The sequence below is a fragment of the Sebastes fasciatus genome, chromosome 7 (genome assembly GCF_043250625.1).
Source record: "Sebastes fasciatus isolate fSebFas1 chromosome 7, fSebFas1.pri, whole genome shotgun sequence".
Classification (NCBI taxonomy): Eukaryota; Metazoa; Chordata; class Actinopteri; order Perciformes; family Sebastidae; genus Sebastes; species Sebastes fasciatus.
Window position 1 is genome coordinate 31286692 of NC_133801.1, and position 16892 is coordinate 31303583.

Genomic DNA, 16892 nt, shown 5'->3' on the forward strand with positions numbered 1-16892 from the left:
TCAGTCTATGTGTGATGTACTCCAGTAAATCACGGTGCTTCCCAGCTTCCCCTTTGACTTGAAAGCATTCCTCAGTCCGGTGTTGTGAAGCGATAGGTCACGGCTGCGGTTCAGCTCGGGCCGGTCGAGTCAGCCGTTCCTCACGGCCTGTTTGTGAGGGCTGGAAACCCATTTCACCTTGTTCTCTTTACAGTGCCAACCACTGCTGCTCCCTCTCCCTCCCTCCCTCCCTCCTTTTTCTCCCCCCACCCTCTGTCTCCTTTCTCCTCCTCTTTCCATCTCCCAACGAGTCCACATACTCCCTGCTCTTATTCTGAATGGTTTAGTCACCGCTAACTGAACACTCCTGCAGCCCCCCCAGGGAAGCACAAGAGGAGGGGGTGGTGGTTGTGATGAGAGGATAGGCCTATGGGGACATAAGTGAGTGTGGCTCTGCAAGGGGCTAACTGTCCAACCCTCTCTGCTCTTACAGGAACATGCCTCACTGCCACTGTTTTGCCATGCTCTCTGTGACACTGTTTGGGCAACACAGACAGCTTTTTCCATCCAGCAGGTGAGTCCTTTTTTTCTATTTACCTGTGAATCTGACTGACATCTGCTTATGATGGAGAAACAAAAGGCATCTAATCCTCCTTGGCCGAGCTGAGAAAGTTATACTATAGGTTGTTTCTGCGTGAGAAGACTTGTTCGGGACCTTTTCTGTTGAAAATTCTCCAACGCTGGATGCTTTTTCCCCCCCTTCGCTCTTCTAAATAAGTTGTGGTCTTGGCTTTGCCAGTCAACAGTCCCAGTTCATTTTCACTCTGTGACTTCTTCCCTCCATTTAAATCTGCTCCGCATTCATTTGAGAATAATGAGACCCCTCTTTGCATGGTGTTTTCTTTAAAAAAGGGGTTTCTTGGAAGGAACCCTAATCTCTTGTTCACTCACTTCACATTCACCGTGTAGGGACAGGTTTTACAGGAGACACTATGTACCATTTCATTTATTTACTTATTATTATTTATACTCTATTCATGCAGGATTTTTCTAGTTTTCCATCATCCTGCCACATTTATACAAAAAAAAGTACCTTCAGAGTTAGATTTTGTCCTTCTGTCTGAGATTGCTTTATCTGCTTGTGCCCTAAAAGCAAAAGACCGTGTTTGCGTTTATGCATGTTTGTGTGTGTCAAATGTCTCAAGGCCATGGAAAAGCCGCTGCCAACTGCAGCATTCTCACAGCAACAGCTGAGACACGTGTGTACATTTACGTAACTCGACTAACTTTCTGTAGCTGTGTTGTGCGTTTCAAGAAAATACACCGAAATAACTGTCTTCTAGAATAACATCTGGGCTTCCATCTGTACAATCAAGTGTCAGACATGAGGGGAAAAAACACGCTGTTTGGACTCGGCAGGTCTTGTGCAGGTTATGTTTATTTTGGAGGTTTCTTGGTTCAGTTGCACTGTTATCCCGTCTGAAAATGTCCTCTGAGGAAAGTCTTTGTGATAATCATCTGTAGCAGCACAATAATGCAATTGTTTGCTTTTTCCGTGTGCACTTTGGATGTCTCGGACCTGTCCAAGGTGTGTTTTAAAGAAGGGCTTAATGAAGGGGTGAGAGGGATGTTAACCACAGTCGACCGGGGACATCTTCTGCCCTGATGAATGGTGTAGCGCGTAGTAAATCACCGACTGGGGAAGAGCAGTCGGATTCCTCTGTGCAGTGATGTCACCGCGATCGTGTGTGAAACAGATTCAGACTTGAACAGCCCAGCCTGAGCCAGATGTTGAATTTCACAGCACAACTTTTTCACTGGATGGGCTCGTAGTCAGAGCTGTTCAGAGCTGGATGTTGAAGTATACTGAGACTTTGATAATTACAGGACACAGACGTGCGGAAACAATCTAAGAAGTATGTATAGTCCATCTTGTGGTGCTTGTATTGTCTTCGGAAATAATCTTCATCTCTCTGCGCTTGTCAGATGTGTTGCATGGCATTCACGTGTTTTGCTTTCTGTTTATTTCAGGTCATCTGCTGCGTGGTTTGACTGAGCATCTTGGATTAAAAGAATGGCCATCCGATACATCAAGCACAAGTACCTGTGGATTTATGTTTTGAATTATGAAAAACTGTAGAATAAACCAATAATGGAGATTCCACCTGCAGTGAATTTGGAGGGACATCAGTCTTGGACACCTTCAGGATTACAAAAAATTACCTTCTCAACACAGGAGTGGACCGCGGAAAGCTCTGCTGTCTCAGCTAACGGCTCAACAGACCACAGAGGGGATGATGGTCTCCCTGAAGCCCAAAGCTTCCTGTTGGTGCCAGATGAAGACGATCGGAAGAAGAGTTTTATTTGTATCAGTCATAACAACATTAAATTTGCAGATGCTGTGTGCTTGCAGGAGCCTGACCAGTCAGTCACTCCCAGTGAAACACCCTTGGACTCAAGTCCACTGGCCTCAGCTCATGACGCAGGTATTGTGTCCACATGTCCCAGGTCAGATGACGACTGCTGTTCGATGCCCGTTCCTGTTGCAGAAGGCCAGTCAGATCAGCTGGTTCAGAATCATGCTGGTCAGACAGTAGACTTGAACTGTGTAAAAACAGACTTCAAGAGGTTAGAGCCTATCTCAAATGGCCATGTCTTTATGCCTCCAGAGGTCCCGTGCCTCAACGTAAACCTGGACTCCACTCCTACCTTCACTGTCCCTGCGACTGTTCCTCATTCCGTTGGGAGACTCCTGGATCTCCCTCGCATCGTGAAGTACAAACCAAGCTCCATCACCTTCTCACACTACACCTGTCCCTCCGGAGCCGACGGCCACGCTTTTGTCAACGAGAGTTCTGACGATGGAGAGTCTTCACTGGAGGAGGATGATGATAATGATGATCACGATGATGGTGATGGTGATGATGGTGACGATGACGATGTGTTCCCAGAGCTGCCTCAGAGCAGAGAGTATCTTGTCAATCACAGACAAAGGAGCTCAGGCAAAGACAAACAGAAGAGGAGAGGAGCTGTGAGTGGCCGAGCGGAAATCAACCACACGGCCAGAAACTGTGGTTATGAAGCAGAGGAGGAAACCAGCAGTAAGGAGGTATTTAAAAGCATCCACTATTATTATTCAGTGTTGCCCTTGCATTGTAGTGTTACAGCTGAAGTAGGCGAGATTGAAGCAAATATGATTTAAAAAAAGTTGTTTTTATAAAACAGTTGCTATATCATGACAGTAGTACATGAAAAAAATCATGTTCCTCTGTGTCCTCCGGTGCTCCTAACGGCATCTGCAAGATTTCCCAGGCCGAAGGAAAACAAGCAGTAAGAGCTGATCTGAGGTCTGCTGTCCATCTGCCGTCTATGAGAGTCGGGTGTCAATCACTCGCGAACTTCGACCAAACGGTCAAACTAGGCAGCGCAGATCAAATATGAATCAATATTCTGTTACGTTAATGCCTATATCTCAAATGTTTTCAGAATCATCTTGTAGAGCACAGTTTTTAGCTGTAAAATGAGAAAGTTTGTGACGCGGCCAACATTGTGAAATCTGTTGAAGGAACGCCAAGTTCCGGTCACATGACCGGAGCACAGCCAATAGGAACGCTCTCTCTGAAATGACCTGTCATTGGTCAAAGTCTCCCGTCACGGGCTAGATTTTTTAAAGCCTGAAAACAGAGCCAAGAGGAGGTGCAGAAGTCTAGTTATCTCTAAGAACACTTAAATTTCAATATGCTGAAAGGTTATTATGGAAGTTTTGCACAGTGATGCCAAAAATATACCATATATTAACTAATGTCAAAACGTATTTATATTTACTTATTTATTTGACAAGGTCAGCGCTTATTAATCAACAGAAAAAAAACTATATACATACACACTACATAATAAATATGTACAAAATAGTACAGTACAAATATATCAATAAATTATGCTGCAATATTAAATATGGGGCATCTTATAGTGTGTTACATAAGGCAAATCATTTATTCAGAGCTAGATTTAGGTACCCTTGGCCTGTACAAATATGTACATGGGAAATGTCCAAATACCACACGTGCTTGTATGTCAATTTATATGTGATCAATTATTTTGTCACAAAAGACACCTGTGAAATTTCTATTTTCACATGGGATGTCTTGCGTTTCACACATGGAATAGCTCAAAACCATGGAAAATGTCCGGAAACCCTTATATTTATATATTTGTTTATTTATATTTGCAAATTTATCACAGCTAAATATGCTAATTGTGTTTCACATGTAATAAATCCACATGAGCTTTTTAAGGGGAAATAAAATAATAATAAAATTTAGACAGTAATGAATTACCCCGAAATACCCCAAACTCAAGTAGAAAATTAATCAATCAAATGCACTAAATTTAAAACCCTGAAATCTAGAAAACATATATCTGAAAGAAAGTGGACTTGCAGTGGCATTATTCAAGTAAAAGACCACAGTGTGAGAGTCCATATTTGCCGGCTCCCAGCAGCTGACTGACATCATTACACTGTGAGATGATGCATAGTAGGTATGAGTGCGTAGGAGTCTTCACATTTGTACTCCGATCCAGAGGAGAAACTCAGATCCAGAAGGAATGCAAACAGCTTCTGCTTTCTCTCCACTCCCTCAGCAGGCAGCGGTGTTTTGACAGAGCCCATAGCGCGCCGTATTAGCACTGAACTTAGCCTTCCATTACTGAATAACTCTTTATCCTTAACAAGTCAAGGCACATTTCACACAACCTCTAGTCTGACCTTGGTTGTAACTATCCTGTAACTGTAATTTTTATTGCCCTTTTAAAGCCTCATATGAACATTCATAAATCTGTTCACATCCGTTAGATATGTTTTCCGTTACAGCTGGAGGGAACATATCCAATGACACATAACTGTCATCCTTTTGTAAGCAGTCTGCGGATAATAGCGCACATGTAAACAAGGCTGGTGGAGATTAGCTTCTCTGTCTGTTGGTCGGGTAAGATGATGACGTAATGCCGGCTTTATGTGCACAATGACAGTGTCTGCTCTCTGAATGAGTTGTTTTGCAGAAGAGTGGAAGAATGCAGGGAATCCAGGGAGCCTGTTGTTAATATTATCAAAGCAGGTCAATGCTTCTCATGCCCTCACACCGCAAGCTCTGTTATCATACGGTGGACTGCGATGTGCGCACCGCTACAGGACGGTCTTCAATTTCATGCAACTGGGAGGAAAATAGGAATGAAAATAAGCTATTTTTCTCAACTACATATCACTTTATATACACAAACATAGATGCTATAGATGGATTATAAGTAGGCCAATTATTGCGTAAATTAAGACCGTAACAGAACTGAAATAACCATGACACTTAAAGGTACAGTTTGTATGATTTGGCGGCATCTAGTGGTGTGGTTGCAGATTGTAACCAACTGACTACCCCTATGCTCACTCCTCCCTTTCCAAGACCGCGGTAATGTGAGCCGCCGGCTGCAAAACCGTGGTAACGCTGTTCGCCTCGCTCAGAGTCCATCTCAACACCAACTCATCCCACCTCGTCACATACTGACGCCTTGTCAGACCCCTCGGCGCCACTTTTTGGTCGCGGTACACACACGCTTAATGTTGTGAATTAAACAAAAACACTTTAGGCAACAAAACCACTATAGTTAGGATTAGGAAAAAACAACATGGTTGGGCTTAAAATGACTACGTTTTTACAGTGAAAATCTGACTTGACGTTGTGAACATGGGACACGAAAGAACAGCTGATTGTAAAGTGAAAGTGAAACATAACGCACGGGACATGAACAGCGGTCTCCTGAATGAAAGCCTTGTGTTCTCGGACCAATCTACCTCCCCTCCGGCCCGCCTGGTGCGTCTCTTTCGCTCTTCAAACTTCGTCACCAGACTCCCGGTGCACTTTCTCTGAGCGTTCACTGTTGCCACGGATGGGTTTACATTGTAGTTAATGGAAAGCCCGGTGCGTATCCTACTGCTGCAAAAGGCTACCTTTTGCGGCGGCATCGAACACCAACGGCCGTGACAAAGCGTCCGTATTTGACGTGCTGGGAATGAGAACAGGCTGGCTATCCTTAATAACACTACTTTAGGAGCAACGGAAGTCAGATGGCGGGTGGCGGTAACACAGATTTTCACTCTGCAGCTCAGGTTACTGCAGATTGACAAGCGTGTCGGAGAACTACGGTGGCCTTCAAACGCAGGCTTTTCCCTTCTGTGCTATTGTGGAAACATGGCGGAGCAACATGGCGGACTCTGTGAAGAGGACCCGCTCCCTATAAAGATATGAAGGGCTCATTCTAAGCTAACAAAAACACAATTCTTAGTTTCAGGTGATTGTACACTAATGAAAACATAGTTATGAATATTATCCATTTCTGCTAATAGATACCCTGAAATGTTACAAACTGTTCCTTTTAATTAGGTCAAAAAGGAAGAAACAAATGCTTAGAAAGAGACAAAAGCTAAATTAGAGCAAAATACCAATATTCATGTTGAATGGGAGACATATTTTCATAAAAAATAACCCCATTTATTGCATCCTAATAACAACCCCACACTGTTTGTAAAACTTTTTCGTCAACTTTATTCATCATTTATGCATGCATATGTTTTTATTGTTAATGGAACAAGTCCAAAGTATGAGGTTACCCCTTCATACTCCCCTCATACCCCTCAAGTATGGGCATGATATAACCTAATATAGACAGAAAGTCTGCAATTCTGATCAAAAATAAGCAAATTCACTGACTGCAGAACGCCCCAATAATGATTTAACTAGATGTTTTAGTTGCTGATACGTTGTAAACATACAACTGCTGTGTTTAAATTTTGTGAAAATATTGCAGTGAGGGAGAGTTGGTGGAATAGCTCCCAACAGATGCAGTAGTTAACATGAACCATATGAGGGCACTGTATGCATAGTGTTTCCACCGTGTGTCATCTCATGACTCCCCCCTGCCTGCATCATTTAGCTCCACTGTGACTAAATGCCCCTAGAAATCCACATTTCTTCACCTATCCCTCCCGTTCTACGGACACGGCTGTGGCTGTGTTCAGTTGGTGTTTTGCATCGCAGGATATTAAGAGTGTAATTTATTCCTCCGAGTAGCCAGGTAGCCATTGCCCTTTCGCATGACCGGCTGCTACATTTGGATACCTCCATGGTGATCTCTGGCACTCTCTGTGGGTGGCGCGGACTAGGCACCGAGCCCAGAGCTCACACACTTAACTCCTCATTTCCATGTCAAAGCTGCTGTGTTGGGGTTCACAATGTGGCCAATTTGCGCTGATAAAGTTATAGTCAGCTCACATTTTGTTGTCCCCAGAAGATAACATTAATGCATTTATCTAGGGGATTGACTCATACCAGCTCAGTTGCCATGGTGTGAGGACTTCACACAATTGCCGGGGCCCGGATCGAGGGGAAAGGCACGGAGAGATGAATCAAGGGTAGTGTCTCACTTGAGCGTCAAGCCCTCTCTGGAATTTGTCTCATTCTAAGCAGAAGTGCCCACATTCCTCAACAGCACCTTGCGGGGATGTCACTGAAAAGAGACAGTGTGAATGCGTTCCAGATTTGGCTTGAGCATGTGCCAGAATGGGGCATCTGTTTCTCGCATTTGTGTTTGTCTGACTCCAGGGGTTAATTAGGAGTCCAGCTCGCAAGATCTTCAGATTCTTTCATTTCCTTTTCTCATCCAAAATACATTTTCAGTCATTTGGCTTAAAATATCAAGTTTTTTTCACACATATACTGAAGTCCAGCTTTTTGCTCTTGATCTGAAGTGTTAAAATCGCCTTTTCACACACATGTTCATGGACATTTCAGCAGGATTGGTGCTTTCCATCATAACAGCTTAATTCCAGATCTCCAATCATCCGTAGACTATCCCGACACTTTCAAACAGTTTTGTCAGTCTCTTCTTGTTTTTAGTTGGAGGAATGTACACCCACTGAGGTGCAGGCATGAGGATTAGTTCAGAACTCACGTGAAAAAACAAAATGTAATGTGCATACGCTTTTTGTTCCTTTTAATTTGGTGCTTAAAGGGTGACTTTGGTATTTTTCAAACTGGACTCTTTTTTCCCATGTTTTTATGTATAAGTGACTAATGGCAACAACATTTTTTGAAATTAGTCCATTGGCTGGGGCAATTCTGCACCGCCAATGTACGTCCAATGAAAGTGCTTGTTTTTGCCACTGACAGGCTCAGATTGTGTCTGATGACATTATGGAAAGGACCCTACAGAGAAACAAAACATTTTTTCTTTGCCTTTTTCTTGATCTGGTCTGTCTGTTCGCTTGGAGAAGTCTTGTTCTGAAATCTTGCTTCGCATCCACATCCACCAGGGCGCCTGGTTAGCTCTGTCGGTAGAGCGGGCGCCCATGTATGGCCAAGGCTCAGGCCTAGCTGCGGTGCACCCGGGTTCGAATCCGGCCTGTGGACCTTTCCGCATGTCATCTCTCTCTCTCTCCCCCTTTCCAAGACTCTATCCACTGTCCTATCAATAAATGCTTAAAAAAAAAGCCCCCCAAAAAAACAATAATTAAAAAAAAAGAAATGAATGGAGCAAAAGTTCTATTACTGGGGAAATAGACAAATTGTATAACAAAAAATAGGTTTCAAGATTAGTAATGCTGTTTTTTATTTTTCCTTGACCATTCCTTGATAATGTTATCCCAAAATGACGTACAGATTTTTAGGCATTCTATTATAAAATGGCTTGAAAAATAGTGCATATAGCTGCCGTAAATGGGGAAAAAATCTCCCTGGGGGAGGGGGCCTCGGGACCCCCCCTAGGTTTTGGCTAAGCCCCGAATGTCTTCAACGTCTGGCTCTGCCCCTGCATTTAGATAACATAAGCTACGCTTTCTGTACTCCAATACAACAAAACTCTGACAACACCGGCACTCCTCTCTCCATATCTCACTCACGTTTCCACCGTTGTCTTCCAGCAACAAGTCACATGACACAATAACAAACAGAAAACAAAAGGTAAAGGAAAAGTTTTTTGTTTTTTTTCTCTGTAGGCTCCTTTCCATAACTTTGTCAGATACTTATAATAACAATCTGAGCCTGTCAGTGGCAAAAACAAGCACTTTTAGTGGACGTACGTTGACGGTGCGTAATTGCCCCGAGCGATTACATTGCAGCCTGTTTAGCGAATGCTATGTACAATATTCTTGCTCAATACTGGACTAGTTTCAAAAAGTGACCTAAAAACATGGACCCAAAAACATGGGAACATAAGGTTGAAAAGTACCAAAGTTTTACAAACAAATTTGACAAAAACTATTATACCAACTACCTCAGACAGAATTGTCATCACTGTCGAAGATGTTAGGAAAAGTTTTCGGTGTACAAATTCCAAGAAAGCTGCTGGACCGGATGAATGCAGCGCTTTCCTTCTGAAGAACTTTGCAACCGAGCTGGCACCAGTGTGGCAACCAGTCTTTCAGGCTTCTGTAGACACGCACACTGTACCTCTGTCATGGAAAACTGCGCACATAAAACCTTTACCCAAAATACCATGTCCTAAAGAACACAAGGATTTTAGACCAATAGCCCTTACCTCAGTGATTATGAAATCTCTAGAAAGAATTCTGCTCCAATATCTTGTCAGTACAACAAAAGACAAACTTGATACATATCAATTTGCATATAAGCAGGGTTGTGGTACAGAAGACGCTGTTGCCACTCTGGTTCATATTATTACAAAACATTTAGACAAACCAAAAACCTATGCAAGAGCTCTTTTTCTAGACTTTTCATCAGCCTTCAATACAATACAGACAGACATCTTGGTGTCAAAAATGGTCCAGCGGGAACTGAATCCCTATTTGATACACTGGTATGCCTCCTTTCTCACTAACAGAGTTCAAATTGTAAAAGTAAATAAAACCCTATCCACTGCCATCACGACCAACGTCGGGGCCCCTCAGGGTTGCGTGAGTTCAGCTATGCTTTTCACCTTTTACACCGATGACTGTCGTACAAATACACCAAATCAATACATCCTAAAGTATTCTGATGATACGGCTATAATATCCCTGTTAAGTCACTCGGACAACCCTGAGCTGCACCAACATGGCGTGAACAAAATGGTCGAGTGGAGTGACAGTAATGCTCTTCAGATTAACACAAAGAAAACGGAAGAAATTGTATTTGGTTCACCATCTGATTCTCATAAAGTTCCTATTGTTATTCATAACGAAAAAATCCTGCAGGTATTTTCATATAAATATTTGGGAGTAATGATTGATCATCTGTTATCTTGGAAAGACCACATTGAATTTGTCTGTAAAAAGACAAAACAAAGAATTTACTTTCTCCGCCACCTCAGGTCTTTTGGGGCGAGTAAACAAATTCTTCTATTGTTTTTTACTTCTGTGATTATGAGTGTCCTGCAGTATTGTTATACTACATGGTACAAGAATTTGTCAACTACTTTAAAGTCAAAACTGCTCCAACAAATGAAAATCTGCTCAAAGATAGTAGGTCAACCCCTTGAGAAACTCTATGAATCAGCCTATCATAATAACATCTTAAGGCTGGCTAACAACATCGTCTCTAACCCCAATCATGTTTTGAACAGTGAATATCAACTGTTACCATCGAATCGGAGATACAGGGTTCCACGATTTAATAAGGTTAGACTGAAGCACTCTTTTTTGCATCAGTCAATCCTTAAACTAAATATGGAGCCTAATCCCAGATCAAATGTGCGTTAAAGGGCCCTGAGTATTGTCTTCTGTGATTGTAATGTTTAAATGTTTGTATCCTTGTTTATTGTCTTTGTCCTTTCTGTGATGTTGCAAACGGAGCTGCTGTTATGCAAAACAAATTTCAGACCTGTCTGACAATAAAGTATAAAGTATAAAGTATAAAGTATAAAATATCTGGCTAGATTGATCTCAGGATGATAAAGAGGGACCAGCCACGTTATATGTTCCTGGTCACAGGTCAATTTATAAATTATTAATGTCATAACCATATGACCTACCTTATCACCATCATTTCAAGTCAAGTTAAACATTGTTCATCACATAGCATCATATGTCTTTTTGTGAAATGTATCAAATTACAATATAGAAAGAAGTCTTCAAATCACACAGATGTCCACAATGCTGACAACTTCATGTCTCTGATTCTAAAAATAGGAACAAGTGAGTATCTTGTCTTCAATCTGCGATGATACTCTGATACTCCCTGGAGAATATTTGAGAAACAGAAACTGCAAAAGTGTGTAGGAGGATTTTCCGGGAATCTGAGTTAATTTCTTTGAACTAGTATCTTATTATGAGGCTTACATGGAGTTCATCTCCATTATTCTTGTCTCACTTCTTACAGGGGGTAGCTGTAGAGTGAGAGTGGAGTGGATGTTCACAATTTGTTATTGATCAAGTATTAAAAGTATGTGAAGGCTTTTTATTTGTTGAGTAGACACAGAGGATTGAGTTGTCTAAACATACTGATCCCATGTCAAACCTTTTCTATTCTCCAGTCAGCACCACGCTGAGGCAGACATAGCAGAGAAGGGGAGCTTTATTTTTTCCTCTCGGTGACCCCAGGTGACCCCTCAGGCCTCAGAGGTCAGCAGGGGATTGGCCCGATTTAGGTCATTCCTGAGGGATTGAGTGGAAAAAGGCATTTTCTCCCAGTGCCGGTTCAGTCAGCTGACACTGGGTGGTCAGCAGGGTAAATGGACCGTCTGGTGTCTGGTCCCTTAATTCCTCAAAATTTAGGGAGAATTCAGCATGATATAAGTTTGTCAGTGCCTTCATTTGAATTATATAATTTAGATGTGCTACTTTATGGAGAATGATTTTCATGTTCACAAAGGCATATTACTGACATATGCCAAATTATGAAGTATTTGCAGACTGCAGGGACGTATGTACCAAACTCACAATTTCTTAAACTGAATGGGATTTCTTTTAAACAGTTACAGGAAGTAAACAGTCTATGGATTCCAAAGTAATTACAAACATTCTCAAAATAGGTCACACGGTTGGCCCGTCCTCATTTGGACTCCACTTCTATTTTTAGTCGACCCACAGTGAATCAATGAAAAATACTAAAACAAGTCTTATACTTGTGTGTATCAAAGCCCTTCTGATGGGAGCCACGCCCTGTCCGAGACACTGAGGGGGTTTCCCATCAGAACATTTATTGACGAGTCCCTTCAATGAAATGATTGTGCATTGAGAGGCTTGGTGTTATAAATGGAATAATGACTTGTGACCGGCAGTAATCAGCGCTCAGTCACAGTAATTAGTTTTAATTCCAGGAAAGGAATTTTAACTGTCCGTGTCTGTTGAAATTCTGTTTTTTAATTAAAGCTGAAGTAGGCGAGATTGGAGCAAATATGATTAAAAGACGTTATTTTTATAAAACAGTCGCTATATCGGGACAGTAGTACATGAAACAGCCCAATAGGAACGCTCGCTCCCTGAAATGACCTGTGATTGGTCAAAGTCTTCCATCACCAATTAATATATTTGTCAACAATTATAACTCCTCTTGTGAGCAACCATAACTGCTGGCTGGTGTATAAACCATAGTCTGTATATATAGAGAGTCTATAAATAGATAATGAATGACAATAAAAAAAACACAGTTGTAATAAAATAAAATGTCTTAATATGGGAAGTTATAATTGTTGACTATTACTGTGCATTAATAAACACAAAGTATATACAAAAGTATCCCTATAGCTGCATCCAACTACATCATGTGTTATTAAATGTTTATATACTGCTTATACATGCTGAATTGGGGAACTTAAACTAAAGTGTTACCATTCTTTAACTTCTTGGATGAACTGAGGATGAATCTTCCTTGATCCAAACAAGCCTCCTCCTATTGGCCCTCATTACTGGCATACAACCCTAACAGACTTCCTGCAGCAACCATTATCCAGGAGGGGCTTCCTAGGAAATTCATTATGCTGTGTCAAATACTTTGGACGATCCGCAAGAGGAATTCTCTACAAAATGCACTCCTTAATGGTTCTGGGATTTCACTTCACTGGGATTCTTGAAATCGGTCCACAGTGATGCTGCAGCAGAGCAGCACGCAGCATGTGACCCTCTGCAGGATTAACAATGTTAATTTATGCTTTGGTGACTGAGGTGTGTCCTGCTGATTTATGATCCTCAGACACTGCTCCTGTCTGCATTTATATACACGGTGCGTCTGGGGAGCAGTGAAAGCCGGTGCAGGGAATTCCATCATGCTCCGTGTGGCACACATGTCTGGAGCCCTCCTCCTTTACACTTTCACCCCGAGACACAGCAGAGGAGATCACATTTCCATGTGTGGCAGCAGTGAAGTCCACCGATGTAGCGTCTGCAATTTACAAGATACTTTTTTTGGGGTTTGCCTGTAACTCTTTTTGAGTTTAGGGCCGTGTGGTAAATGGACAGATGCTCTCACCTTACCCAGAAAGCTCTCATGTGTTAAATAAGTCTGGAGGAGAGGATGACAGGCAATTACATGGACTAGCTAATGAACCTGATATTACCCCTGATTTCAATCATTTTTACTGCAGGTTTGCAAGTCAGATTAAGACATTAATTTCTGATTTTGATGAAGTTTGGCTGAAGCGTATAATTACGAAACCAAGTAATTTCGATGAAGTGTCATCAGCTTCAACTTGACATTAACCTCAAATTAAAGCCTGAAAACTCCCGTGTGTAGTACTATGAGTGTGTGTAGCCCACAGTGTGAATAATGTGTAGTTTATGTGATTAAAGGACCAGTATGTAACATTTAGGGGGATCTATTGGCACAAATGGAATATAATATTAATAGGTATGTTTTCCTTAGTGTATAATCACCTGAAAATGAGAATTGTGTTTTAGTTTAGAATGAGCCATTTATATCTATACAGGGAGCAGGTCCTCAACACGAACTCCGCCATGTTGCATGTTTCTACAGTAGCCCAGAACAAACAAACAAAACTCTGTTAACTTTTCCTGCTTGGCCGCGCTCCTGCTCTCTTGCTTCACCACTCACTTCCCACGTATACACACACTCTAAGCACTTTACTCTTACAACAACTGGCTCTAGAGAGGGCCATTCGTGTTTGTCATAGCAGGGTGAACACAGGTGTAATTAATGACATTAATTATGGCCCGGGTATTGTGCATGCTGGCTCACTGGAATGGCTGCCACAGCCATTCCAGTGAGCCAGCAAGTAACCTATTTGAAATTTCTTTGGAATTAAATGTATTGAAAATTACTTAAATTATAAACATTATTTAATAATTATATTCCGCTATTTCCCAATAGTTGGTAATTTATTTGATAATATAATAATACATTTAATTTATTAGCAAATAACTTCTTTGAAATTTCTTTAAAAAGTCCCTGAATCATTTCATTAGCTACCAGGTTACATTTGTGTAGACAGTAAATCCAAAAGAAATTTCAAACAGGTTACTTGCCAATTATCACCTAATTACCATGAAATTTGCGGACCTGTAAAATGAAGTGTTACCGGAAAAACCTTTAAAAATGTGGTTAAAATAAAATCGGAAAAGTTGTTTTAAAAGGCCAATACATAAACAACTCAAAGTAATTGTGCGCAAACACAACAATTTTGCAAACAAACCCACAAAATTGGGATAAAACAAGACCCATAAAGTGCATCAACATGCTGCTATAGGCCCTTTCACCACAGCCATTTAGACATGGTATAGCAGGGTAAACACGGGTGTAATTGATAAAATGAATTATGGTCCCGTTCTAGTTAGTGCCACAGCCATTCCAGTGAGCCAGCATGCGCAATACCAGGGCCCAGACCCACCTAAATGGATCAGGGCCATCATTAATGTCATTAATTACACTTGTGTTTACCCTGCAATGACATGTCAAGATGGCTGCTGTGAAAAGGGCCTATTGGCTCGATCTTTGACCCACGACTCTAGTAGCAGCATCTTGTCTATACTGAAATCAGCGCTTTTCTGATTCCCCACAGGAGTCTCCGCAGGTCAAGTCTCCCTGGTCGGAGTCAATGAGCCAGCTGATGAGGAAACTGGACCAGCTTAATCTAGACATCGAGGAGGCTCTGAGTGCTAACTCCTCCCCCTCCGACACGCCCTGCACCACCCGCAAGAAACAGGTGAGTTCGCACAGCCTTCTGTCATGACTGCTGTCCCTCAAGTTAACACGATTATAGATTTGTCCCTTATACTTTGACATGAACTGTGTTATAAAGCAGACTGCAGTACCTAATGGTATGTGCACTGTCACGGTTGGTACTGTACACATTCCTGCGAATCGTACGCTGCATACTTGGTCATGCTTGTAAACTTCACTTAATCAATTCACTTTGCTCTGTGGAGAGAAAATCCAGACAGATTATTCGGACCTGTGAGCAACAGGTGTTCATCGGGATTTTATGTTTTAAAATTTTTTTCCACATTTAGCTTTAGATTCAAACAAGCTCTCTCAAATCAAGCAGCACTAACCCATAAAGCCAGTATGTGAAAGGAGACTCAGTATGTCGGTCCTTGTGAGTCGTAACTGTGTCTGTGACTTGGGACATATAGTCCGTCTGCAACACTGTGGGGCTTTGTCGAGGCCATCTTATAGTGTCCTCTTTGACTTGAATCTGTTTTATGATGTAGGTCTGCAGCTCTTAGATGTGATACTGCAGCGTACAGTGCTTTAGCCGGGTCACAATGATGCGCCAGAACAGATGGCTATTGTGCAGTCGAGGTTGCGACTGGGAACGAGCTAGTCCGTCCCTAAAAAAAGGGCTCTTCTCATGGTGGCATGTTTCATGAAATATCCCACTATGGAGTTAGCATTTGGGAACAAAAGTACTCTTTCGGGGTCCGTATGTATGTACCGCACAGAGGAGCTATTGTATTGAAGGGAGTTTGTATGATTTGGTCCATTAGGAATGGTTGAGAGAGGCTCACATGCCTCCCAGGCATCTGCATAACCATCCCAGGCATTCACTATTACTTGCTTTAACTAATGACAGGCGACTGGGCAAGACAAGACATCTTTACTGGGACATTTGACAAGGTCATAATCTCTGTCCTCTCAAAAGAAGAGCCGCACATACAGGCTCTTTTGTGCGCCTCTGCGTCGGGCTGAATCCAGAGTGGAGATTTGCACTTCCCCAGCAGTTGACCTCGGCCTCTTGTTTTCTTTTCCCCTGGCCACCGTTGAGACCGTCCTGTCCCAGTCGGTTTGTCCAGACCGAGACAGACCCCAGTCCTGACTGTTGTTGTGATGTTGTTGCAGTGCGGTGCTGTTTCGAAGTCCACGTTGCACCAAGCCCTGAACGAGCGAGTTCTCCAAAGACCGGACAGAGGGGAATGTCCGAGCCAGGACAAGTCTTCTGCTCCTCGCAGCACCTCGATGGGAACAAGAGCGACGACCAAGAAGACGGTAAGTTTCTCTGAGAATAACAGTTTCCTGCAGGCGTCCCACACTCTCTGTGAGTCAATGAGAAGTTACAGTACAGGTGGAGTGTAGTTCAGTACAGTTCTTTTGTCCAGTTCTCATCTTTAAGGCTGCTAAATTCCTTCGAGTCTAACTCCACAACTGGTTGCACATGTTTTCTTTCTTCAACTCAAATCTGACTTTAGCATTTTTTGGGTGACTGCCATGACCTGTTTACTTCCTGCGCTGCAAAAAGTATTTCTCCCAGCTAATTCAAAGTTCATGTACGTCCATACCGAAATTTAAATTTAAATTAGCATTTCACGTATCTAAAATGTTCATCCCTGGATTATTTTATCTGAAAACTAATCAAATGAAATTCAGTGTAACCTTGTAGTCTTTGTTTGCTGAACAGTCTTGTTATAGCCGTACGGTTTATGTTCCTGAAAAGATGCTATATTGTCCTCTAGATCCAATCTAGATGTTCTAGGTGTTTAT

General features: G+C 42.1%; 1 protein-coding gene across 1 annotated transcript in view; it reads left to right on the forward strand.

Moving 5' to 3' along the window:
* Positions 1–349: 349 nt before the first annotated feature.
* stard13b (StAR related lipid transfer domain containing 13b) overlaps positions 350–16892 on the forward strand; it is an 87361-nt gene continuing 70818 nt past the window's right edge. The window contains exons 1-4 of the mRNA XM_074640298.1: positions 350–553; positions 2011–3088; positions 14974–15117; positions 16254–16400. Of these exons, the coding sequence (XP_074496399.1) occupies positions 2132–3088; positions 14974–15117; positions 16254–16400 (1248 nt within the window). The 5' untranslated portion in view covers positions 350–553; positions 2011–2131. The remainder of the gene's footprint in view (positions 554–2010; positions 3089–14973; positions 15118–16253; positions 16401–16892) is intronic.